Source organism: Musca autumnalis, unplaced genomic scaffold, assembly GCF_047663935.1.
Source record: "Musca autumnalis isolate F117 unplaced genomic scaffold, ASM4766393v1 scaffold_2, whole genome shotgun sequence".
NCBI classification, from domain to species: domain Eukaryota; kingdom Metazoa; phylum Arthropoda; class Insecta; order Diptera; family Muscidae; genus Musca; species Musca autumnalis.
In genome coordinates this window covers 120754617-120780794 of record NW_027411755.1, presented here as the reverse complement: position 1 = coordinate 120780794, position 26178 = coordinate 120754617, and the positions used below count along the sequence as shown (strand labels likewise).

At 37.0% G+C, this 26178-nt stretch overlaps 1 protein-coding gene across 1 annotated transcript in view; it reads right to left on the bottom strand.

Annotated features, from left to right (window-relative positions):
• Positions 1–24274, bottom strand: part of synr (BH3-only protein sayonara) — a 32462-nt gene extending 8188 nt beyond the window's left edge. Inside the window, exons 1-2 of the mRNA XM_073969159.1 lie at positions 23835–24274; positions 23100–23690 (exon numbers count right to left, since the gene is read on the bottom strand). Coding sequence (XP_073825260.1) covers positions 23100–23690; positions 23835–23972 — 729 coding nt within the window. The 5' untranslated portion in view covers positions 23973–24274. The remainder of the gene's footprint in view (positions 1–23099; positions 23691–23834) is intronic.
• Between the last annotated feature and the right edge of the window lie 1904 nt (positions 24275–26178).

Below are 26178 nucleotides of genomic sequence, written 5' to 3'. Positions count from 1 at the left end.
GAAATGATCAAAGTCGGGCGGGGCCGACTATATGATACCCTACACCACTGTGAATAGGTAAAATATATATGGGAGCTAAATCCAAATGTGAACAGATTACGATATAATTAGGCACATATATTTCTAGACTAAACACCGCCACACATTCCAAATGTCATCAAAATTAGACATACATAGCGTCTCTGTTGCATCAAATACCTTAAATCTGGCGAAAATATATATGGGAGCTATATCCAAATGCGAACCGATTTAGATGAAATTTGGCATTCTTATTTGTCGACCAAATTCCGTCACACATTCCATATTTCATTGAGATTGGACATAAATAACGTCTTTCGTGCACCAAATACCAAAAATCGACCAAAAATATATATCGGAGCTATATCCAAATCTGAACCGATTTTGATATAATTTGTCACACTTATTTCTAGACCAAATTCCGTCACAGATTCCAAATTTCATTGAGATTGGACATATATAACGTCTTTCGTGCACCAAATACCAAAAATCGGCCGAAAATTTATATGGGAGCTATATCCAAATCTGAACAGATTTTGATACAATTTGGGACATTTATCTATAGACCTAATTCCGTAATACACTCTATATTTCATCAAAATTGGACAGATACAGCGTGTTTGGTGCATCAAATACTTCAAATCGGCCGAAAATATATATGGGAGCTATATCCAAATATGAACCGATTTTCACCAAAAGCAATAGCGTTCTTCATTAGACTAAAAAATGATCTTCCACAATTTTCAGCCAAATCGAACAATAATTGCGATCTGTACGTTGCGAACGAACGGACGGAAGAAGCCTATTGATTTTGGTGATGGTCGGATAATGTTTTATTCTTTTGCGAATATCTCGGCTTCTAGTAGGGTACTCCAACGTCGAAGAAGAAAGATGCAAAGTAGGCAGATATCACAATAGTCCGTAATGCATCCAATTTTCCATCTTTTTTTTGTAGTTACTCCACATGTCGCAATGTCTATCCCAGAGAGAAAGAAGCATATTGAATTTGGTGATAGTCGGATAATATTCCCTAAAATAAATGTTTTGCAGAGAAGAACTTATGCAATTAGGGTATAACAAAGTCGGCCCCGTCCCGACTATAGTTTTTGCTCACTTGTTATATTTGCCAAAAACATCAAGAAAATCCTTCGAGCTGTAAAAGTGTTTGTTTACGTTTTCACACAATTAATTCATTATAACAACGAATTTCACTGATTGAAAACGATCAGATGGCCGTCTTAAGCCACCTTATTATTTCATCACACCAAAAACCCACCTTCCTTGGAAAAAAGGCATAACTACTTAACTTTCTTTTCTTTATATGTTTCAGTGCGAACCATCGATCAACAAAACAGTAATAACCATGGAGAATATTTTAATATCATCTTCAAACCTATCCAGTTCAAAACCTGAAACCTGCCAATGATTCAAAGGTCAGCGAGTGAAGCAGTTACTATTAGATGGCTGCGCTATCGTAAACCTAATCTAACATACTTTTAGGCATAAAAAATAATCACATTGAATGTATGAGAAATTATTCTCAACTGATTAACACTCATTATTGCTTAAAAATCTTCTCTACTGTTGAGTAAATGGAAATGGAATGGAATAGCCATTATAAGACAAGTTGAGGTGTTTGTTTAAATACTCGAGGCCTGCTTTATCTAAATGTTTTAACGGGATCATTCTTATTTCGCCAGTTCCAAGGGATGGCAATGATTTTATGCCTCCTTGTAACGTGACCAACTCATAGTTTTCTCCCTATCATAACACACAACTCTTGTACAATTAACTATTGATCATCGTTTGTATCTGCAAACAATTCTCAATTACTTAAAAAAACCAGATGGATACGTATTAATGAATTAATTCTTGAGCAAAAAGAATCAGAATTGGCGAATAGGGGAGTAAATGTTTTTTATGTCCGTTGTTATAGTAAGTCGCCAGTAGTTTTCAAAAGTCTTGGGACATGTGATTTGCTTGCGCGACGCAGTTAGTTTGCTTCTCTGCGCTTTACTCTCCTTACAGTTTAGCTCGTAGCTAGCTCCCCGCTCATAGACTGTTCCCGCCCATAGCCGGTAATTTATATGTTCCGGTACTTTTGTTGTACTACTTCAAATGTTCAAACCTCTCCCCGCAAGTATTTATCGACTAACTTATTAACTTTAAATGTCAGTTATATAATTCTAGCTGCATTAAAGTATGTAAGTATTTAGATGTTGATCTTGGCAGGGAGTTACGTATTCGCTCAGTATCAGTGATGATATTCCAGAAATTCTGGTAGATATGAAGAATTTCTGGCATTCATGTCTATCTGTTATCCAAATAACAAGAAAATAGAGATAAGTATCAGCAGCAGAAATTATGTTCTTCCTGCCAGATGGTGTTAACTAGCTGATGCATACACCTTATCTTGGCTCCTGCTGCCTTATCATCTTTCAGCCGATTTATTGCAGTCTTTACCTCATTTTGGCCAAGCGGTATACATTCAATACAGTCTTCGGTGATTGCATATGTAGTATCTTCGTCGTCTTTGCAGTATTGGATACCAGTTTGGATAAATGTTCTTTCAATATCCTGAGCACACTATCTGTATCTGTAACCAGATTACCTTGCTCATTCCCTACAGCAGGATTTACCTATACCAAAGCCATCAGTTTGAAGTTTCACTCTTCGGAAGAATTTTCGGATGTCAATCTGGCTTCTGTTCTACCGTTTCTCGTTTTTTCTTGCGGAAAAGACGTTTCCCCTCTCCTTTTCTCCCAACACCTCCCTCGTGTATTAGAGTAGCCCCATATGCCGCATTCTTCTCTTTGGTATCTAAATATGGGTTTTGCGGCTGTTTGCATGGAATTGGCGATACTTTGCCACTGTCTTGATATGTTGTCGGAACGAGGATCACTTTTATTATTTGCTACGTTTAATCGGGTACGTACCTTTCCTGTTACAGGGTTTTGGCATGAAGATCTCTTAGAAATATTTAATCTAATGGGCAGGACTACGGTCATATGTTTCTTCCTTCATTCACCGGAGTGAAGCTGGAGACCATATGTTTTAACTGTTGTAAGTACATCTGCTCGTGCGAAAACTGTACCTTCCCTATAAGGAATCCGAACATTCCAGATGCAATGAGACTGTGTGCTCTATCTCTAGGGACATAAGATAGTGTCAGGGATATTGTGTGGAAGTATATAGCCTAAGTCAACGAAATAATTAGGCCATACCAATGCGGCTTTAGACCTGGCAAATCCACAATTGACCAGATATTTACCCTAGAAGATACCCAAGAGATGCAGATCGTCGATTATAAAGCAGCGTTGGGCTAACGGTATTCCAAGCGATCGAGAGAGACATTTTGACAGTTCTTTTACTGAGAGTTTGCAAATTCTTGCTGGACAAATTTCTTCTAGCAAGCACTTGCAAACTCTTCTTCTTCTTCCGGAAAACAATCAGCTGTTTAATTGTTCGGTGATTTATGTTTTCTTGTGGAAATAGGAAGTCAAACTGTATTGTTTTTTCGGAGAACAAAGTTGCAAAGTTGAAAAATTCCTTTATTGGTTCATCTTCTTTTTTTATTTTAAATAAACTACAAAATGTTTGCTTCCTTTGGTTCCTTTATTGGCGGACAAATTGTTCAGTTTTGGCAAGCCAGCTGATTGCTTGCTGGTTTTTGCTGGGAAGATGTCTGTATACTTTTTACATTTTTCTTGCAAAAGAGAATAAAAATTCCTTACTCTCTGAGAAAGTTCTTGCTGGACAATTCTTGCTGGGAAGTAACCAGAAAGACCTAATGTCAGTAGTGGAATTCTGTAACTCATATCTTGAGTTAACAACAATAATCAGTAAAATCCAAATGCTTATAATTTCGTTAATTAACGAAATCTTTCGGTAAGATGGCGTTAAGTCTTACAGATATCAAGAGTCTGTCAACTTTAATAAAAACTTTTCATTCGTTATTTTTCGTTTTTATTTTTTCCGATTTGTGTCGTTAACTCAAAAAATCAGTTACAGGATTTCACTACAGGCATGAACAAACTAATCCTAGGCTTTGGCCACGACGTTACGTCTAATTTCTGGCATTCATCAGCAGGAATATGAAGAGCAGATGATGTGCCCAAAATTCCTTTCTGTTGCCCGAATATCAGAAGACTAGGATAGTTATCTGAAGTGTCGATTGCAAAATTCATTAGTGGGCACCAAATGTGAAACTGCAAGCTAGGGCCTATCCATTGTAAATTAACTGTTGCAATTATTCATGTCCCACATAACATTTTTAATAAATACAAAGATTATAGGGAGCTGTCAGAAGCTGAAGCCCTCTTCTAAAATATATAGAGCCTAATTAGAGTCTCTAATGAATTTGAACATTAAATTTCCTTAATGACTAAAAAAAAGAAGAAATTTTAAAATAATGTAACCTTTCAAATGCTATGCCTCAATTCACAAGGGGAGGTTGTTGAATGGTTCCCATTAGTCTCACTTTTCACTCTCTCTCTCTGTCTCTGCTGCAACTAAAATTGCCTAATATAAATTAGGGCTATATTCTCTAAAAACTATTGCCCATTTACACGCAACAACAAGCAAATAAGCTGGAAAAGTGCACGTCTCTTGCATTAGTTTTTATGAAAGTAATATAGCCTATATAACTGCTTCCATAATGCATTTAATTTGAATTTCTTTTTCCCATGTTGTTGCTGTGAAATATAAATTCTGTCATAGCCTTGCATGTCGGTCCAATAATTAAATGATACACTTATCGGATAACAAAATAGGTGCAGCGAATAAAATATAATGAGTCGAACATTTATTGATAAATGGTTGTGGGGAGGAACAAAAAACGTAAAAAAAAACAAAATTAATTGTTTGTAGTGGCCTAGTAGAAAAGGCCAGCAGACCAGCAGGTATAGTGACACAATAGTTAGACTACGATGTGTGCAATTAAGTGAACTCAAGTAGCATGTGTATACACGAAAATATGGACATCCAGATCGCATGATTAATATTGGTCAGGTAGCATTTAATATAACGAATACGCACGATGGATACATTTTTATATGCGTAGTATGTGGTGGCGTGGCGCAATACGTGTGTCTTTTTGTGAAATCTTGTAAATTTCCTCTGTCGGCTTTGTGGCCATTTTTGGACGCATAAATTTGTCGATAAAATATGGATTTGGTTTAAAGCTCAAAAGTGTTGCGTGTGTGAAGGTATGGACCACATTGTATATATTGGAAGTGGATCTTATTTGGGGAGTCATTACTTTACACTCATTACATTTGGTCACGGTATAATTTCGAGCTTTTGGCCCATTATATCAGGAAGCATGGACTTGTCCACGAAAAACATAATATCGCAGTAAACACGACCACAAGATGTACCTTCGGTAAAAATGTACAAAGAATCATCGAACAGATATTAAACTGCATTTAAACAAAAATGTTGAGCGTTTGTGAGGGAGGTACCCTAAGGAGTGGACTAATATGACCCAATTACGTACTTAGACTAAATGTGGACAAAATATTTTAGGTAAATCTGTTGCTCCGCTTAGGAGATGTAGCGCGTGCCATTTTAGCGAACTTTTGTAGGGGAGGTACCGCAAGGAGTGGATCGATAAGAACCATCTTCGAATTTCATCTAAAATTCGAAGAAATATTACGACATGCACAGTTTGGACCAACACAGTATCCGGTTGAAGGGGTTCGTAGGGGTTCTTTTACAGTTTTCGGATCATTTTCTCAGAAAGTATCAAATACTTGTGCCATCGTAATAGGGGCCTCAAGTACAACCTGTTGCAATAAAAATCAAAACGATTTGAGAAGACGTCTTAAATGCACTTTTCTGAAATTTTGAGTGGAAGGTGCCCGAAATAGTGGATCGATATAGACCATAATCGAACCTGATCTATGTCTAGTAGAAATATCACTTTTTTTTTTCAAAGTATGGATAAAATCGGTTACTTCTTTGAGAGCTGTCATGCGCACCATTATAGTGAAAAAAAATTAATATTTGTGGAGGATTAACCCGAGGAAGTGGAACGATATTGCCCATCTTCGAAGTTAACTTTTGACAAAATATTACGATTGTCAAATTTTGGACCGAATCGGTTGATTCGTTTGCTAACCAGCCAGACGGACTGACATTGATAAATATTATTCGTTCTAAACATCATTCGTTCTTAAAATAAATATTTAAACCAATGGAAAATTTGGAAGGAATCAATCCTTTGCTATATCTCCAACATTTAACAGACCTACTTTGCATCAAAGTAAAGGTGAGATGTTATATTTTCACTAGTTGTTTGAATGATTGAATTCTTATTCTTATTTTATTACTAATGTTACTTTTGTGTTTTTCACGGTGCCGAGGTAGACGAAGTCTTCAACTACCTCAAAATTATAGGTACCGACTTTCGCAGTTGGTCCGAGTTCTATGGACACAACGTGGTCTTGTCGCTGTTTACTGCCAGACCCACAGATTCTTTTCGACCTTCTTAAACGTAGCAGTTTCTTCCTTTACTGATCGATCCACGATGTCAATGTAGTCAGCATAAGCAAGTAACATGTGGCTATTGGTGTATATTTTGACGTTTGCATTTCGTATTACCTTTTCAAAATCTCTTTTGGTACTAAACTGTTCGAAGAGGTTCTTCCCTATTATAACTGAGAACTAGGGATAGGTAATGAAAAGCAGTAATCGATTTTCGGCTTTTCCATTTTGGTCTGAAACTAAAAATGCGATTTGTTGGTCTGGCGATTTTTTCAATTGTCCTAAAAGTCGACTTTCGAATTTTTGATAACCGCAGAAAATCGATTATAACTGACTATATGTCGATTTTCAAGTTTTCTACAGTAAAACTGTAGAACCGCCAAAGTCAACTAAAATCTATGGGCAAAATCGATCACAAAATAATCGATTAAGCGATTTTCCCTCCAGTCAAAACTCGACTTCGATTTTTGGGATAGGTAAGTCGACTTTCAATTAATCGATTAATCGACTTTTTGCAGTCAAAAGTCTTAAAATCGTAGTAAACTTTTGTCTGGAGGGAAAATCGCATAATTATGCGATTTGTGATCGCATTTTTAGTTTTAGACCAAAATCGAAAAGTCGAAACATCTATTATTGCTTTCAATTACCTATTCCTATTCGATTTTTAGAATTTTGACTACAAAAAGTCGTCTAATCGATTAATCGAAAGTCGACTAAAGCTGGGTACACATTGACAGTTCTGAATGACAGCTTTGTTGTTGCTTGCTAGTGTGGCCGTTCATTTTTATCACTCATCATGCAACCACAAAACATTTTGTGGTTGCATGATGAGTGCTGGATGGTTGGACAGTTATCGATACTTGAGAAATATCGACATTCAAAACTGACAAAGTTGATGTCTTGACCTGGAATACCCTTGATCGTATGGGACTGTCGATGGTTGCTTTTTAATCGACAAAAATATGGTAAGTGTCGATCTGAATCTCTTGGGTCATTTTTACGATTTCCAGCAGGGTACATATGTGGTCAATTGTGGCATTGGTATGGCCGCATTGGTATGGCCCAATTATGTCGTTAGCCAGTTCTTCAGTCGTTCACACAATATCCTTTAGCAGGGAGCAGACTTATGCCCCTATAGTTAGAGTGTTATCTCATTTCTTGTGGACGGGACACAGGATGCTCAGGTTCCAATTGTCGGGGAAGCGTTCCTGCTGCTAGATGGTGCTAACTAGCTGATGCATACACCTTATCAATGTGTCGCCTCCGGTTTTGAACAGCTTGGCTGATAATCCATCGGCTTCTTCTGCCTAATTATATTTCAGTCGGTTTATTGCTGCCTTTACCTCATCTTGGCCGGGCGGTAGACATTCAATGCCATTTTCGGGATTTGGATCCGAGGCATTGCCGTGGTCTTTGTTGGTATTGGTTACCAAAAGTTGGGGAAAAACGTTATTTTCTGTTGCCAGATTACTTTGCTCATCTCTATAAGAGGATGTGTCAAAGCCATCAGTTTGATGTTTCACTCTTTGGTAGAATTTTCGGAGTTCATTCTGACAGTTGCACATATCAATTTTTTAATTTCTCTCTTTTCTCAGTAGAAAAAACGTTTCTCCTCTCTCCTTTTCTCCCGATACCTCTCTTGTGCACAACGCGTTGCTACTGATTGTAGAGCGGTGGTGCTCAAAATATTTTGTGTACTAGCGTCTCTGAGCGAGTCTTTACTTTGCTAAACCACAACAAATGGGAATAAAGAGAACATATGTTGTTGTTGCAGTCAAGTTAACGTATATGGGTGATATTTGCTATTGTAGAGTATTGCTATATGCCGCATTCTTCTATTCGGTAGCAGCATGACATTCCTGGTCATACCATGGGTTTCTTGGTAGAGGTCTCTGGTATCTAAGAATGGATTTTGCGGCTGTTTGTATCGAGTGGTCAATACTTTGCAATAGTTGAGTGGAATATGCTGTTGTGGTTGCAGCTTACCGATGTCCAACAACAAGGTGGTGGTCCAAGTCGATGTTTGCTCCTCGGAACGATCGTACATCCAATACGCTTGATGAATGTCTTCCATCTGCTACAATTTGATTTCCTAGTGACCAAAAAATTATATCCAAACAATTTTTAACATAGGTCCATGTTTGGTATAGCGCCCATAGACCGCTACCTCCCAATTTTCGGTATTTTGAGGATTTTAGCTACAAGTTTTAACTGAACTGGCTGTAATTTGATATTTGAGGTTCTCAATTGTCACGAAACTTCTCCACCAAAAATCGTCAACATAGGTCCATGTTTTGGTATTGCCTCATATAACGGTACCTCCCGATTTTCGGTATTTAGAGGGTTTTAGCTACATTGTTTGACGGAACTACCCGTAATTTGGCATTTGAGATCCCCAGTAGTCACAAAACGTTCTCACTAAAATTTTTCAATATAGTTCAACTTTTTGGTATAGGCCCAATTTAAGCGTACCTTCCGATTGTCGGTGTTTTGAGAATTTTAACTGTATTTCTTGCCCGAACTTGCTGTAATTGTAATTACGCACAACACTTCTGCACCAAAAGTTATCAATATAGGTCCATGTTTTGGTACAGGCCCCATATAAGGGTACCTCCAGGTTTTCGGTATTTTGAGGGTATTGGCAACATTTTTGTCGGAATTACCCGAAATTTGTCATTTGAGGTTCTTTGCAGTCACGAAACTTCCCAACCTAAAATTGTCTACATAGGTCCACACTTTTATATAGCCCCCTGTAGTGAGAATGAATGAACTTTTGCCTATTAATGCCTAAAATAACATTTCTTCTATTTTATTATAAAAAAAGGTTCCGCACAAACTACTTTGAAACATTTTTTTTTTTGAAAAAAATTCTAGGAAGTGAAAAAAAATTCTCAATAAATTATTTCCTGTTGCCTATTAATGACGAAAATAACTTTTATTCCACTTAAATTTAAAAAACGTCCCGCACAAACCACTTTTAATTTTTATTATATATGAAATAAAGTTATATATAATATAAAATGATATATATGTTATAATACGTTGATAAAATTAGTGAGAAACGAACGGTTATGTCATTTTGGTTATGTCGTGTGCCCCTATACCTTGTTTCGAGTTAAAAATCTAAATGTTTGTCGAATCACTTTATAATTAAGATTTTACGCTATGATACAGGGATATGAGGTTATAAAAAAGTCATAACATTAGTGTTCAACGTCGACGTCGGCACGCGAATTTTTTTGTTAAAAATACAAAAATATTTGGTGGTGCAAATGTAAGCGTTTAAACAACCCTTACTGTCGTACGCGTAGAACAGAAGTTCGCATGATCAAATCCAGCAGAGAGAAAAATAAAATAAAAATAAGAAATGTGTTGAAATTGAAAACAAATTCCACCTCAACTTTTCTAAAAATAGAACATATGTTTTTTAGCTTATTTTTCATCTTCTAGTGACATCTGAATAACTAGTTATTCTAGTGGTTATAGAATAACTAGTTATTCAGTGCGACATGCCGTTGTTAAAATAATGGGTTAGTAGGGGGTTTTGTAAATAGTTGCGGCTACCAAAAATTACTGTTAACACCCATTATTTGGTAATCCAACCCCCAATCCAAGATTTTAATGTTCTTATGAGTGAACAAGCGGCACATGTTAGCTGACTACCTTTCACGGGTGTTAAAAGCAGCTCCCCTGGTGACACCACGGGGAGATCTGTGTCCACTTGAGATGAAGTAGTGAGCAAGATAAGTCCTGGACATGTTAAAACCGGTCAGGGTCGTTGCTTGTTATCGCTCCACCCCTACCTCATCCGTAGGGCTCGGCTCAATTAATTAAATTAAAATATTATAAACAATGACCTTCTCCTTAATAGGGCAACAATAAATATAGATTTGTATATTCGCTCCAAAAAACATAAAAACTGGAATATGTCATAATAAGTATTATATGAGTTGTTGTACTTTTTCTAAACTTAATCAAATAAATATTTATATATGTAATAGTCATTAATATCTCAAAATCTTTAAATCAAATTCGTTGTTTCCTTAAAAAAGAAACTCATTAACTTTCCCTATAACTTTGTTAACATTATATTTTTGTTTACAAACCCCAACTCTCAAAACAAATATTTGACCACACAACTCCGTTTTGGACGACAGTCTATGTAAACAATGTTAGAAATGTGTAATACTCAAATTTCAATTTATCTAAATATTAATTTAATGAACTTCAGTTAGTAACGTTTATATTACAATCCAGCATTTGTGTGAAGGTGCTCTTGAATTATTGTAGTGAGTGAGCATAGTGTGCTAGAGCTACTATAAGTTTTTCTATAATCAGCGGTAATATCCTTTGGGAATTGGTGAGGTAAATTACAATCAAATTTATTACTCAATTTGAAGGGGAAACTAATTACGGTAACGGCATTAACCTATTGAACGAAACTAGGTTATTCAAGTGATGACCACATAAAGATTGGAAAATTACTCAAATATTGTGATTTGCTTTGTTATTGACCCATATGTTTCTTATAAGGTTGACATTTCCGAGAATGAAGATAAAAATGAAATTAGCGTAATTTTAATATGAACACATAAGAACAAATGACTTCTAGATTCCCAGAATTATAAACTATGTGATAGTCTTGTAAATATGCGTATGACATACATATATTCCCGACATATAATACATATACAATGTCGTATACCTAGTAAAATCGTTGGGTTTATGATAACACTGTGAACACAAATTTTGGGGCAGAGATAATTCCTTTTGGAGATGAAAGCCCTTGGTGAGTATATTAAGAATCCCGAAGGAAAGATCCGCCTTGAGTCGAACTTCAGCGTTATGGCGTGATGAAAAAATGACTGTAATTTTTTACATTTACCCCTGTTTGCTCAGAAAAAAACTGTGTTTTGTATGTTCTGTAACGAATATACAAAAATCAAAATATAGTCTTTTCTGAACAAAAACAGGGTAAATGTACAAAACGACCACGAAAACGCGACAAAATCGAATAGTTGTCAATGAGAGCCGTAACTAAACTTTTCTGAGCGACATTTTTGCAGAACATTTCGAAGCTGAAAAACGTCATCTTGTGGTACTTTTATAGCGGCTCTTAAAATAAAGGCCGAAAAGGACATTGAAGAAAGCGAGTTAGAATGTCGAAGTGCTCTACGAAAATAATCCTCATTCGATTTGACTGAAGACATGTCATCTCAAAAATAAGCTAAAGCAACAGTGAACAAAGATATAACGCTAATTCCTGATGGATTACAGGGTCTCTAGTAAATACTTCATCACGCCATAACGCGAAAGTTCGACTCACGGCGGATCTGTCCTTCGGGGTTCTTAATATACTCACTAAGGCCTTTCTTCCCCAAGAGGAATTTTCCGTGCCCCAGACTTTCACCTCCATTTTGTTGCACAGTGTAATCGAAAAATTATTTATTCTAACTTATACCCTAGACAGACGGCATCGTTAATTTGCATTAACTGCCTTAATTCAAATTAATTCGTGCATTATCCACATTCTTAATGCACAAAATCAAAGGAAATTAAAACTGAATTTATGCCTTGTTCAGACTGACGGTGTTTTGCTCTCTATTCGTTGTTCGACCCCAAATTACGATGTAATTACTTAATTTCCCATACAAAATATTGAGAACGAACAACGATTTGTGTACATTGTTCAATTTAAATTACTCTCAGAACGACGATAAAATGTGTCCCATCTCTAACAAATGAGAGAATTTATCGAAATAAATTAATTATGACAGGAAAAATAAAAATGTATTAAAAATCCAAACCTTTTTAGAAAAGCTGCAAAATATGAATGAAAAGTAAACGGTTTAACGACTAGTATGCATTTAAATCATAGCAAATTTTGTCTTCTCTTTCATTGCAGTTGCATTTCTTGTCCATGTTTTCCAATTCGCTTACAAATCTGGAAACCAAAATCAAATGCCTGCCAGAAAGCCTGTATACCAAAAAGATATTTTGGCAGGTCTCTCTCTCTCTAATTTTTAAAATAGAAAAGTTTGAAAATATACTGAAAACACCAAAATTTTGAGAAGAAATAGAAAACATGAATGAAAATAATTTAATTTAATATTGAATAGATATCTGTAAGAAGGACAAATATTTTTTTCAGTTCATATCAATTAATTTTACTCGTCTTTTGGCTGAAACTTTAAAATCAGTAAACAAAACCTATAAAAATATGAATAATGTTGCTATAAATTGTGTACCATGTCGTTTGAACGGGTTAATTCGTGTACGTAATTATGAGAACGAACGAAGTGATTCAAATGCTGGTAAGAACATGGCATTAGGTATTTCAATAATGGCAATGCTGTAAAAGAGAGCCCATATTCATGTAGGAGAGAGGGCATATTCATGCTCTCAGACACAATTTGCATTGAAAATCAATTGTCTTTTGTCAAATTTCCATGTTTAAGAAAATAAAAAAGGAAAACAAATCAGAAATTTCGCGTTTCTTTCAAATAACTAGTGGTCTTTTTCGAATAGAATAGCAGCTAATCGTTTTTCAAGCCTTCAAACAAATCTCTTTTTAACATTTTTATTTTCACAACAATTTTCATTACCCACCATACCAATTCTATCGAAAATTATATCTTCTACAAATGTTTTTTAAAATTTTGCAATATTTTTATAATATTAAAAAGTCTCAAAAAATATCGCGAATAAATTAAATTTATTTTTGCATTATCGTGGTGAAAAATTCAATGGTAGAAAGTATATTTGTTTCGCATATTTTGGAGAACTTTTGTAAAACTTTATGAAATGGTCTGCTGGGTACAAACAAACAACACAAACAGCTGTTTCATAAATGCAGAAACTATCGTCTGTCAGGGTAAAAAGTTAATTCAAATTAAGGAATTTTTAATGCAAATTAACTCTGCCGTCTGTCTAGGGTATTAGTAAAGATTTTAAAGGTTTATGGAAGAATAAAGGTATTTAAAAGCTTAGACAGTTTAAAATTTATTGTTTAGCATTTTCTCACATATTCAGTGGAATATAATGAGTTTATGTATCGGAAACTGGCAACTGATACATATAGACAATTGAAGGAGTACTTTAGCTTTGTATCTATCCAAACGACGGTATTACATATCGTCGGTGTCGTGCTTAAGTGTTCCATGCGCCATTTTTGACTTTTTGAGATACAAGTGGTTTCTAGGGTTTTCCGGTATGCTCTTTCTGAATTTTTGGTCAGCTTTCTCCTATCTGCTCTAGTTACCGAGACGTCAACCCTTCGACGCGAAAGTTTAAACTTTTTTCAGTTATGAAATTAATATTTTAAAAACTTACAAGTTCAAAAACACATTTCAAAAATCAGATCTTTAATTTTCCATTACTTACTTACTTACTTAGCTGGCCCATTACAGAACATTTGTTCTATAGGCCGAACTAAGAAGAGATCTCCATTCCTCTCTATTTGTTGCTTTGCACTCTGGAATACCGCGCCTTTTCATCTCATCATCCACTTGTTTGCGCCATCTATTCCTTGGCCTGCCAATTCATCATCGCTCATTCTTATGATATGGCCTAGCCAACGCAATCGCTGCATCTCGATACGTTTAACTATATTGATGTCGTTGTATAGCAGATACAGCTCGGGGTTCATGCGACGTCGATATTCACCGTCAACGCAGATTGGTCCGTAGATCTTTCGAAGAATTTTTCTCTCAAACACACCAAGCACTGCCATGTCTGCTTGCGCAAGTACCCAGGCTTCGGAGCCATACATCAGCACGGGTAGTATCAGTGTTTTGTAGAGCGTTATTTTTGTTTGACGAGATGTGGCTTTGTTTTTAAACTGCTTACTTAAACCAAAGTAGCATCTGTTGGCCAATACAATTCTTCTTTTTATTTCACAACTGATGTCGTTTGTTGTGTTTACGGAGGTACCGAGGTAGACGAAGTCTTTTACTACCTCAATATTATAGGAACCAACTTCCACAGTCGGTCCGAGCTCAATGGACGCATTGCGCGTCGACACCATCAACTTGGTCTTCTCACCGTTTACCGCCAGACCCACTTTAGCAGATTCTCCTTCGACCTTTATAAAGGTATCAGTTACTTCTTTTACTGATCGGCCCATGATGTCTATATCATCAGCATAAGCAAGTAACATGTGACTATTGGTGTAGATTGTGCCACTTCTTTTGACGTTTGCCTCTCGTATAACCTTTTCTAGCAGGATGTTGAAGAGGTCACACGAAAGGCTGTCTCCTTGTCTGAAACCTCTTTTGGTACCAAACTCTTCGGAGAGGTTCTTTCCTATTTTAACTGAGGACCTCGTGTCAGTTAAAGTCATTTTACAAAGCCGGATGAGCTTTGCGGGAATACCAAATTCAGACATGGCTTGGAATACCTTTGAACGCAGCGGGCTGTCGAAGGCTGCTTTATAATCGACGAAAAGGTGGTAGGTGTCGATCTGCATCTCTTGGGTCTTCTCCAGGATTTGCCGCAGGGTAAATATCTGGTCAATGGTGGACTTGCCAGGTCTAAAGCCGCATTTGTATGGTCCAATTATCTCGTTGACCATAGGCTTTAGACGTTCGCACAATATCCCTGACACGATCTTGTAGGCAATAGGGAGTAGACTCATGCCCCTATAGTTAGAGCATACAGTCTTATCTCCCTTCTTGTGGACGGGGCACAGGATACTCAGGTTCCAATCGTCGGGTACTCGTTCTTCCTGCCAGATGGTGCTAACTAACTGATGAATACACCTTATCAGCGTGTCGCCTCCGGTTTTGAACAGTTCGGCTGGTAAGCCATCGGCCCCTGCTGCCTTATTATTCTTCAGCCGATTTATTGCTGTCTTTACCTCATCTTGGCTGGGCGGTATACATTCAATACCATCTTCTGGGATTGGGACTGTGGTATCTTCGTCGTCTTCGCTGCTATTGGATACCAACAGATTTGAAAAATGTTCTTTCCATATCCTGAGTACACTATCTGTATCAGTTACCAAATTACCTTGCTGGTCTCTACAGGAGGATGTGCCTGTACCAAAGCCATCAGTTTGATGCTTGACTCTTTGGTAGAATTTTCGGACTTCATTCTGGCTCCTGTACATCTCGATTTTTTCACACTCCCGCTTTTCCATCTCTCTCTTTTTCCTGCGGAAAGACGTTTCTCCTCTCTCCTTTTCTCCCTGTATCTCTCTCGTGCGCTGCGCGTTGCTACGGATTGTAAAGTAGCCTTAAATTTTCCATTTAGATGTTTTTAATGTATTGAGGCAAAAATGAAAAAAAAATTGTCACTTTTCTTTAGTCAGCTCCACACAGTTGTGACGCAAAACATTAAAATACGATTATCTCAGAACGGGCAAATGACGTATGGAACACTTAAGCATGACACCGACGATATGTATATACCATTTAGCCAAAGAGAGACAAGGGCATCAATTAATCGAACTGTTAAAGACCAGTTACGCGATACTGTTAAGAAGATCTATCAGTTGTTACGTCTCCTACCATCATATATTAAGTGCGGTCGTATTGAGTGATCGGCTAAATGTCATGCCTGAGGTTGGAATTAATTAAAATTGGATATAATCTCTCTCAGACGTTCAGTATCAAACGATGTTTCGGACAAGATGACCTGTGCAAATGACATCAACGTAATAGGTCGACCACAGAACGCTTATAGTGGGACTAGAAATATCGCCCTAATTAAAAGGCATATGCATATTGGTCACAAGAGCAAGTAGACCAAGGAGGAATATATCTAATCTATATATGGAACTAGCAGACACCGGTCCGCGTTGCAGGCCCGTCGTAATGAAATTTAATGACAACTTTTTATGGACTTTATGCTTGACAATTCAAAAATTGGTATTTTCTACCTCACTTCTTCGGTCCATTGTCAAACCGAGGAAGATTTTAAATGTATCTACATATTTTGTCTGCCTTTCTATTCTCATACGGACTTTGTCAAATATTTTTCGAAAATCGGTTTAGTAGTTTTGTAGATGTAACATATTTTAAAAAGTTATTGTAAATGTAGCATTTTTAAAGAAATAGGGTATAGGGGAAGTACCCGCCCCCTCCGAAATTCAACAAAATTTGTAGCCTATTTTAACCGGGGGCCATCCCTGTACATTCCCTGACAATTTCAGCAAAATCCGTTCAGTATTGTTTGTAGAAAAGATAAAAATCGAAAAAGGTGGGCGTGTTCAATTTTTCTTTGCATAAAAACCTAAGTCGGGTTATGGCGAACATTTCACAAAAAGAATTATCCAAATCGGTCCAGCCGTTCTCAACTGATGCCATTACCAAAGAACGACATTTGATTTTTATTTATAAAGATTAGATAACATAAAAATGGGGAAAATATTGGAAGATATAGTTGTAGGCCCATAAAGATGACTAGTTATGCCCTACACTAACATCTATTTAGCAGTAGTGCGATTCTCTAACTCATTTTTTGAGTTGCCGACAAAAATCGTTTACCGACAAAAATCGGTTAGAGAATCTCACTACAGGTAACTTAAAGAGCACACAACAACTCTATTTTGACCGAAACTTATTCAAGTTATCAAAATGTTTGTTTACGGTTTCATACAAATTTATACAGTAAACAAAAAATCCACTTATGTGGAGAGGGTACTATAAGTGGGTTTTGGTTCAAAAGTTTGTAACATATCAAAATAATGCTCGTATATATACCATTATACATACCAAACTGAATGTTTCGATGAGCTGATTCGATCTGATATTTTGACAAGTAATTGTTTTCAAACTGAGAAAACGAACACTTTTCATGCATTAATTACTAAAAAATTACAAATAGTTGTGATAAAAATGTCGGGTTTTTTGCAAAAATTAGTTGGTCGACTTATTTAAGACCAAATTGAATGAATAAATAAAAAATTAACCAGCTTAGTTCAACAATAATAACCAAAAGAGTAATTAACATGTAATGCAAGGTGCCAAGAAAATGTTTTCAAAATGTAATTAAGGTTCAAAAATACCCCATGTTTTCGGTAAATGCTTACAAATCATGACATTTTATGAGTTTCATTCTTAACAAGGATTAGTTGCTAACAAGTATCAGCAATATTAGGCATGGGATATCCCCACTAAGAGGGTTACCATATGGACCAAGTTGGCATCAGCTCATATTGCATGTAAATAATGTCCTATAGGTCTCAAGCCGAGAATATCTAAAAACTAAGACGTTTTATGAGTATTTTGGTTTACCAAGATGGTATGACATGAATTACAATGAATATTACCTACAGCAGAACTCGATCAGGAGGGTTGCCAGACCGACTAAAAATGTACCAGGTGTTAATAACAGTAAACTGGACCTCCTAGGCCCACAATAAGATCTTAAAGGTGGTTTATTTAACTGAAATTTAATTTAGGGATAAGGATATTCACTAAAACAAACCAAAATATAACCAAGAAGTACAAAAATCGGCTAGAAATGCATATGGAAAATATTGCTAAATTATACTGAGCTTGCTGTAGACATCCAATTTTATCTGTTAATAGCCAGATTGAGGAATTCCCGTAAGTTTTTTGGCTTTGATGGTATACCATGGTAACACTGTTGCATTATTTCCCCGTCACTTAGAAATTATTGTCACAGTATTATTTCACAGTACACGAAATGTCTCCAGTAGGTCATAGTAAGCATTTGCGAAAATTGTAGAAATCTGTACCCCACAAATTTCTAAGGAATATTAGTCTCCAAATGTGCTATTTTCGACTGTTTCATGAAATATTCTTATCTCTTAATAAATTTTGGTTTGAATGAACTATTTGTAGGCTGTGGTTGTGGGCCTAGTTGGTCCCTTTTACTTTTTTAGTCGATCTGGCAACCCTCCTGATCGAGCTATTCTGTATGCAATATTTATTGTAATAGATGGAAGTCCATCCTGGTGAACTAAATATACACATAAAATGTCTTAGTTTTCAGATATTCCCGGTTTGAGACCTATAGGACATCGTTTACATGTAATACGATCTGGTACCCCCTTGGTCCATATGGTAACCCTCTTAGTGGGGATATCCCATGCCTAATATTGTTGATACTTGTTAGCAACTAATTGTTGTTAAGAATAAAAATCATAAAATGTCATGATTTTTAAGTATTTACCGAAAACATGGGGTATTTTGGAACCTTAATTACATTTTGAAAACATTTTCTTGGCACCTTGCATTACATGTTAATTACTCTTTTGGTTATTATTGTTGTACAAAGCGGGTTAATTTTTTATTTATCCATTCATTTTGGTCTTAAATAAGTCGACCAACAAATTTTTGCAAAAACCCGACATTTTTATCACAACTATTTGCAATTTTTTAGTAATTTATGCATGAAAAGTGTTCGTTTTCTCAGTTTGAAAACAATTACTTGTCAAACTGTATGTCCGTCCGTCCGCCTATTGATAAGATCGTTATGCAATTTTGGGTGCTGATGGCAAATGAAAGTAGAAAATCTCATCTTTACAATGATGCAAAGAAGGTTAGGCTAGGTTAAAGGACGCGTAGCTGTCGAAGTAGACGCTACTTCGCTCGGAGATCTTGTGGTTCATTGTATTCATCCTAATAGAGTTCTAAAAAAAAAGAAGTTATTGGAAATAGATATTGTGGACAGAGGGAAGATATAACAGAGATATTAAAAGATATTGAATATTTTAGGTATTAAGAAGAGAGAGAGAGAGAGTTCATCCTCGCTGCAGCCACTTCAAGGCCTTGACAAGAAGAAGCAGACCTGATGCAAATCCAGTTGATTAGTGTATAGGAAACAACTAAGTCAGAGAGTGATATGGATGGATTCAAATTTAAAGTCATTAAAGGCACCTGCTATGACAAGAAAGGCTGCTAGCGTGTAGTTTGAGCCTTCCATATTTCTATCGATAAAACCCACGACCGCATTTAGTGTAGTTTCAACCGAATTTGCCTTTTGGTCAGGACTTGTAACAGTACTTGAAACCCTGTCCCTGAATCCAAGATCAAGCAGTCTTCCTAAGGTTTTCAATAGAAATAAAGAAGGGCTGATCAGTCTATAGTCTTTGGGAAGTGTATGAATTGAAGTCCCCGCTTTGTGGATGTACGACACAATGACCTCCCTCCATAGAGCCGGAATGAGTGATATACATAGACAAGCTCTGAAAATGTGTTTCATATGTGACATCAATACCTCCGATGAGTTATTTAGCATAGCAGTATTAATACCATCTGGACCGGGTGATTTAAAGGGATTGAAGGTGTTTATTGTACATGCTATTTTTAGACGACTTATGATCTCCTCGATGATTTTCACTTTACCAGTGGCCTGGTTACATACGGATGCAGCGCTCTGGTGCATCCCTGCGGAATGTGTAATAGGTTGGAGGTCAAAAACGGAATTGAATTGTAATGACGTATATCATAAAAATGTCCAATATCGAATATACCTTCTGAGCCTTACATTGGTCCCAAGTGTGTTTGCAAAAGTGGTCCAATATCAAAATATATAGAAAAAAGACGCTCATATATTCCAATGTACAAAGCTATCCCACGGTGAAAATAGGCTATATATTTTGTTGAATTTGGGAAAGGGAGGGGTACTTCCCTATACCATATTTCTTTAAAAATTATATATTTATAATAATTACGAATGTGTCGGTTTGAAAATTAATTTGTTAGACAATTGTGGTTGTGTCTTCTACTTACGTACTTATTTGGGACCTAAAGACGCGACCACAACCAATTTTCAAATCGTTATAAACAACAAGTCAAAAAGTATCAGTCGGCTTTGCACAGAGATGTACGCTTAGCCTATGGGAATTGCCTTTTTCAGAATTTTGTGGCCCTTTTTGGACATTTGGATTTGCCGACGAAAATGTGGATTAGGATTAATGTTAAAAAGTGTTGCTGAGGAGGTACTTAAAGGAATGCACCTGAATCTAAGTTGTGGAGCGGTATTGCTTATCTTCGTACTGAAACTAAGTTTGGAAAATATGCAGAAGGCCAAATTTTGGGGCAAATCGGTTGATCAGTTCGAGAGGTATCGTGCTCTCCAGCCAATACATATAGTGCCGTAGGGTTTTTTTACACCTTTCGGGCTTTTTTCTCAAGATGTATGGACTTGCCCTTGATAAAACTTTTACCGTCGGCATCGAATGCAAGTTGCTTCAACAAAAATCAAGGTGATTCGAGAGCAGGTCTTAAATTGAACTTATCCGAAATTTTGTGTGGGAGGTACCTGAAGGAGTGGACAAACATAGTCCATAATTGAACCTGATCTATACTTGGTACATATATTAGGATGTGTAAAGTACGGACAAAATCGGTCACTCCCTTCAAGAGTTATCGTACGCACAATTTTTCCGCGAACTAAGTTTGGACAAAATATTACGAAGGCTAAATTTTGGACCGAATCGGCAGATCAGTTCAAGAGCTATCTTGTGCTCCTACCACCACACACGGTGTCATAGGGGTTTTTGCACCTTTTAGGCTATTTTCTCAGGAAGTATGGACTTGCCCCCTATTAAAACTCGTACCGTCGTATGGAGGGCAGTGAATACAAGTTGCTACAATAAAAATCAAAGGGGTTCGAGAGCAGGTCCTAAACCGAACTTTTCCTAAATTTTGTGTGGGAAACAGTGGACCTATTGAGTCCATATTGGAACCTAATCTTAGTCTAGCAGAAATTTCACGATGTGCAAAGTATGGACCAAATCGGTTTCTCCCTTCAAGAGTTATCGTGCGCACAAATTTTCCGGACATTTTTGAACCCATCTTCGATAACCCATCTTTTTGATAACCCATCTTCGAACTTAAACTAAGTTTGGACAAAATATTACGAAAGCCAAATTTTGGACAGAATTGGTTGATCCGTTCGAGAGTTATCGTGCGCTCCAGGCAGCCAGACAGACGGACGGACATGGCTAAATAAACTCCAAACGAAACGGATTTCGTCCAAACATACTTGGGGTCTGAAACCATTATTTGGATGAGGCACATTTTGCCCGTTAGCATAAATGCTGAGGGTATAAAAATCAAATGTTATTGGTTGGTAATTGTTGCATCAGTTGAGATCGGCCGGAACGATTTGAATATTTTTTTTAATGTTCATCATAGCCCAACTTAAATTTTTATGGAAATAAAAATTGACCACGGCCGCGTTTTTAAATATGTTATATCTACAGAACTACTGAACCGATTATCCTGAATTTATCAGAAAATGTTCAGAAATTTCCCGCGGTGCAAAATGATATATATTTGTTGATGAATTTCCGGGGCCCATTGTTTTATTATTGCTATATTTGTTAAAGTTATGAATGCATCGGATTTCAAATTAATTTTCGAAACAACGGTGGTTGCGCCACTGATCAAATGTTCTTACTTGAGCCCGAAGTCCCGACCACGGTCACTTTTAAGTATGTTTTATCTTGAAAATTTACGAACCGATTTTCTTGAAATTTTGTAGAATGTGTCGTGGTACACGTAGGCATGAATTTCGGAGGTGGCACGGTATCTCCCCTATTATGACAAAAAAACGATATATTTATAAATTGCCTTAAATGGTGAGGTTCAACGGTCCATCAGCCATGAAAAACTAAAAAAACGTATAAGATCGCGTTAGGATAAAGATAGGGGACAGTGACTATAATAAATCCTAAACAGCATAATCCGACAAAGTCCGTTAGAGAAAAGCAAGGTAACAGGCAAAACCTGTTGATAAATTTAAATTCCTCAATGAATTACTCGGCTTGACAATGGACCCGAAGAAATGAGGTAGAAAATACCTATTTTGAATTGTAAAGCATAAAGTCCATTAAAAGTTCTCATTAAAAATCAATATGACGGGCCAGCTACGCTGACCCGGGGGTGCTAGTAACTATAATAAAACTAGACCGTTTGACCTTTTAATCAATACCAAAAGTCGTTCTCCTTTAAATGAATATTGATTATATAATCATAAATAATCGATGCACATATATCCGCGAAAAGCTTATGCACCGGGGAAATGGTGTAGGGTATCAAATAGTCGGTCCGGTCCTTTATTTATTTGTTTTTAAAAGCAACGAAGACAAAAAATCAAACCTAGAGGAAAAGTTCAAGTTGTTGAGTATTGATTGACGATTTTTCCACACACGTACACGGAGTGATTTAACAGCACGACAAACACGCATGATGGCCTTATTGCACGATACTATAGCTCTATCCGCAACTTCCTTTTGGGTAAAAGTAACATGAATTCATGTTATTTAAATATTTTGAAAAACCAATCTGCTTTGCATAACTTAATCAAGGTTATTTCGGAATACTCCTTTTTATGCAAAAAAATCCCTATAATTTTCTTTGGAAATTATTGCTTACGAAAAACGACCATTCTACTGGGAATTACTAAATTTGTACATATACCTACACGTGTATTAATATACTGATGTAAATGCTGCCCAATTCTTATTCCGGAATATAAACAAATATTTTACAAATTGCTTTGCTATATTCTTTCTAACCACATTAAGTTTCCTCATTTCGTCGTTGATAAAGAGAAATAAAGGCGAAGGGACAACATGAAAATTACAAGGAAACATATTGACACTTGGTACTTACATTAACTAAATCCTGTGAGGGCGTTTTCGCTACTATGTTATTAGAGGAGAACAAACGAGGTGCACCAATACCAATACCATTGCCGCCACTAAAACTTCCAACACCACCAGCAACCGGTTTCGAAAGACCTTCAGTAAAACTAGCAACTGTGGGCGGCTTATAATTGCTGGAATGCGATGGAAGAACTCCATTTTGCAGCTGGTCACTACGTTTAACACCTCCATTAGGGTTAAACGCCACGGCATTGTTGTTGTTGTGGGGCATTGCCTGTTCAGCCGTAAATCCATCAATGAACATTTCACGATTGTTGTCCACCACTACATGCGAGGGTAAATTGGTCGTTTGATCGATTAACGAGGTAACTGGTGCCGAAGCTGTGACTTGTTTTGATAAGCCACTACCGCCACCACCACCATTTGTTAGAGGATTTTCAAGAAGCCTAGAATCCAGACCCAATAGTTCATTGCGCCGACTTTGTAGATGTTCTATCCATGCCTCACATGTGGCCAAACGAGGACCCGGACAGGTGCCCTCTAATTTACTAATTGTCTCATCTAAACGTACAAATTCTCGAACAACATCCGAATGATTCTGAAACAAAAATATTGAACCGGCACAACGGATACAAGAACAATAACAAACGGTATAATTAGAAGGTGATTAACTAACTCGCTTCAATGTTAGCTGCTTTGCTGAACATCAATTAATTTATGTTATTAATGAGCTTTTAATTACCGCTTGTGACAATGGCCACTGGGAGGGTGGCAAAGCTAGTCCACCAACTGCACCAACTCCGCCACCACCACCAACAGCACCAGCACCCAAAGGTTCATCTAAAACACTATTCGTATCCATTGATGAGTTACAGCCCATTCTTCAGAATCATGATTGCAATTTAAAAAACGATTCGAAACTTCTATGAATTTCGTTTTGGTTTGTAAAATTGCATTGATTAGTTTTTAATTTGGAATTTCTTTTATTTGCAATTTCGCCACAAAATTTCCACTCCACTTTTTATTGACAATTTTTATGAAAAAAAAAACAACACACACTGTGTTTGGACGATTTTACCGTAGGTTGTTGCGTCTAACCGTTTCCACGTTTACTCTGCGAATGGACTCCATTAGTTAATTTGACCACAATATATAACCAATTTCATAGACCATTTATTTGCCACCACCACTACTTGCGCAGGCATTTTAATTCATATTTTGTTCGTTTAGTACGAGGCTGGTTTAATAAATTTCGTAATACGAGTGTACACAAACGCGAACCTTAAAATAAATACGTAAAAAAACATTAAATTCGATCCGGCCGAACTTTTTATACCCCCCACCATGAAATTTTCCGACCAAAAATTTAGTAATAATTAAATTTGCCACCGACAAGTCTGGGGAGGACTATCTGAAATGACGATGGAAAAATATGGCGAGCAGACTAAGCTGCGGGACCCATAAAGTCTTCTCCGGCTCGAATGGGGCAAGGTGAGAACTTGTACAGTGGCTAAGAAGAATGTTAATTTAATACTTCTGTCTAATTACAGTCGAGGTGACATCACTATCTTACGGATGGAAGGATGCCGAATCAGGCTTTTGATACTGTCTGTGATTTATATACCTTATGAAGAACCCGACCCACCAGGGTGGGTCACACAGTAGCTGCTGGTTTATCTTCGGATGCGATGCAAATCCTCACCTCTTACACTGGGGAAGTTACAGTGACACAAATGTCAGAGGTGAGTCCATTTTCAACTTTATTCTACAAAATAATAAAGGTCTGGTACATAATTAACCTCGTCGCCTGCCTAGGCATAAAATAATAAAAAAAGTCGAGCCAATTTCAAACTAGGTTGCCATTTTCTTCTTTATTCTTTTATTCACCACCACCATAATATCGAGGGTATAATTAAATTTGTCATTCCGTTTGTAACACATCGAAATATTCATCGGATACCCTATAAAGTATATATATTCTTGATCAGGGTAATTTTCTACGTCGGTGTAACCATGTCCGTCCGTCCGTCCGTCTGTTAAATTAAGAGACAGCTCGCAATTTTCAAGATAGAGCTTTGTAATTTGGTATAGAAGTTTCTATTACTCCTAGGATGTTTGGTATTGCAAATGGGCTATATCGGTCCACTTTTTCATATAGCCCCCATACCACCCGGGTACCACCCGATTTTTGGTATTTTGAAGGTTTTAGCCTCATTATCACACTGAAATGGCTGAAATTTGGTACTTAGTCTTCATTGGTGGTATAAAACTTGCCCCCAAAAATTTTTAGGTATAGCCCTCATAGAACGGTACCTCCCGATTTTCGGTATTTTGAAGATTGTGGCCACAATAATCCACCGAAAGACTGAAATTTTGTTATTTGGTCGTCCATGGGGTTATAAAATATTCCAGAAGAGAATTATCAGAGCCTCCATAGAAATCTCAAAAGAACGGACTGGTGTAAATTCAGAACCCTGAGGGCTTCAAAATTGTGCGGAGGCAATAGCTTTCACACAGTCGAGGATGTCGAGAGAGCTATGGATTCAATACTCTCCTTACTTGCTATGAGGATTTTTGTCCAATCACCTAACCTGAAAAGAAATCCTAACCGGTTTGGTGGTGTCAACAACTAGCCAATCATCGTAAAGTAGTCAGGAAATCCTACTAATAAAGCCAGGAAGACGAAACTCAGTTCTGTTTGGGATGCCTAAAAGGTAAATTTCAATAAAATCTTGACTTCGTTTTAGTGAGTCTAAAGAGGAGTTAATGAAGCGGCTAGGTTTCGCAATATACTATCTAAGGATCCCAAACCCATAGTTAGTAGTAAACGGAACAACGGTCCCTGGACTAACTTTGGACTAGCGACACTCGATATGCTATCAGTGATTTACTTTCCCGGTTGTGCGAGTGGAGGGGGAGGGTGTGTGTGGTTTTTACACCACTGCTCTGGCTGCTAGTGGTAAATTATATGTTTGTGAGTTTTGACCGGCTAAAGACTAAGGTGTTGGCTTATACTGAAAATGTGGTAATGCAGATAGGTGGCATATTTTTACCAACCCTGTCTGATCTCTTACAAGGTGCTCGGC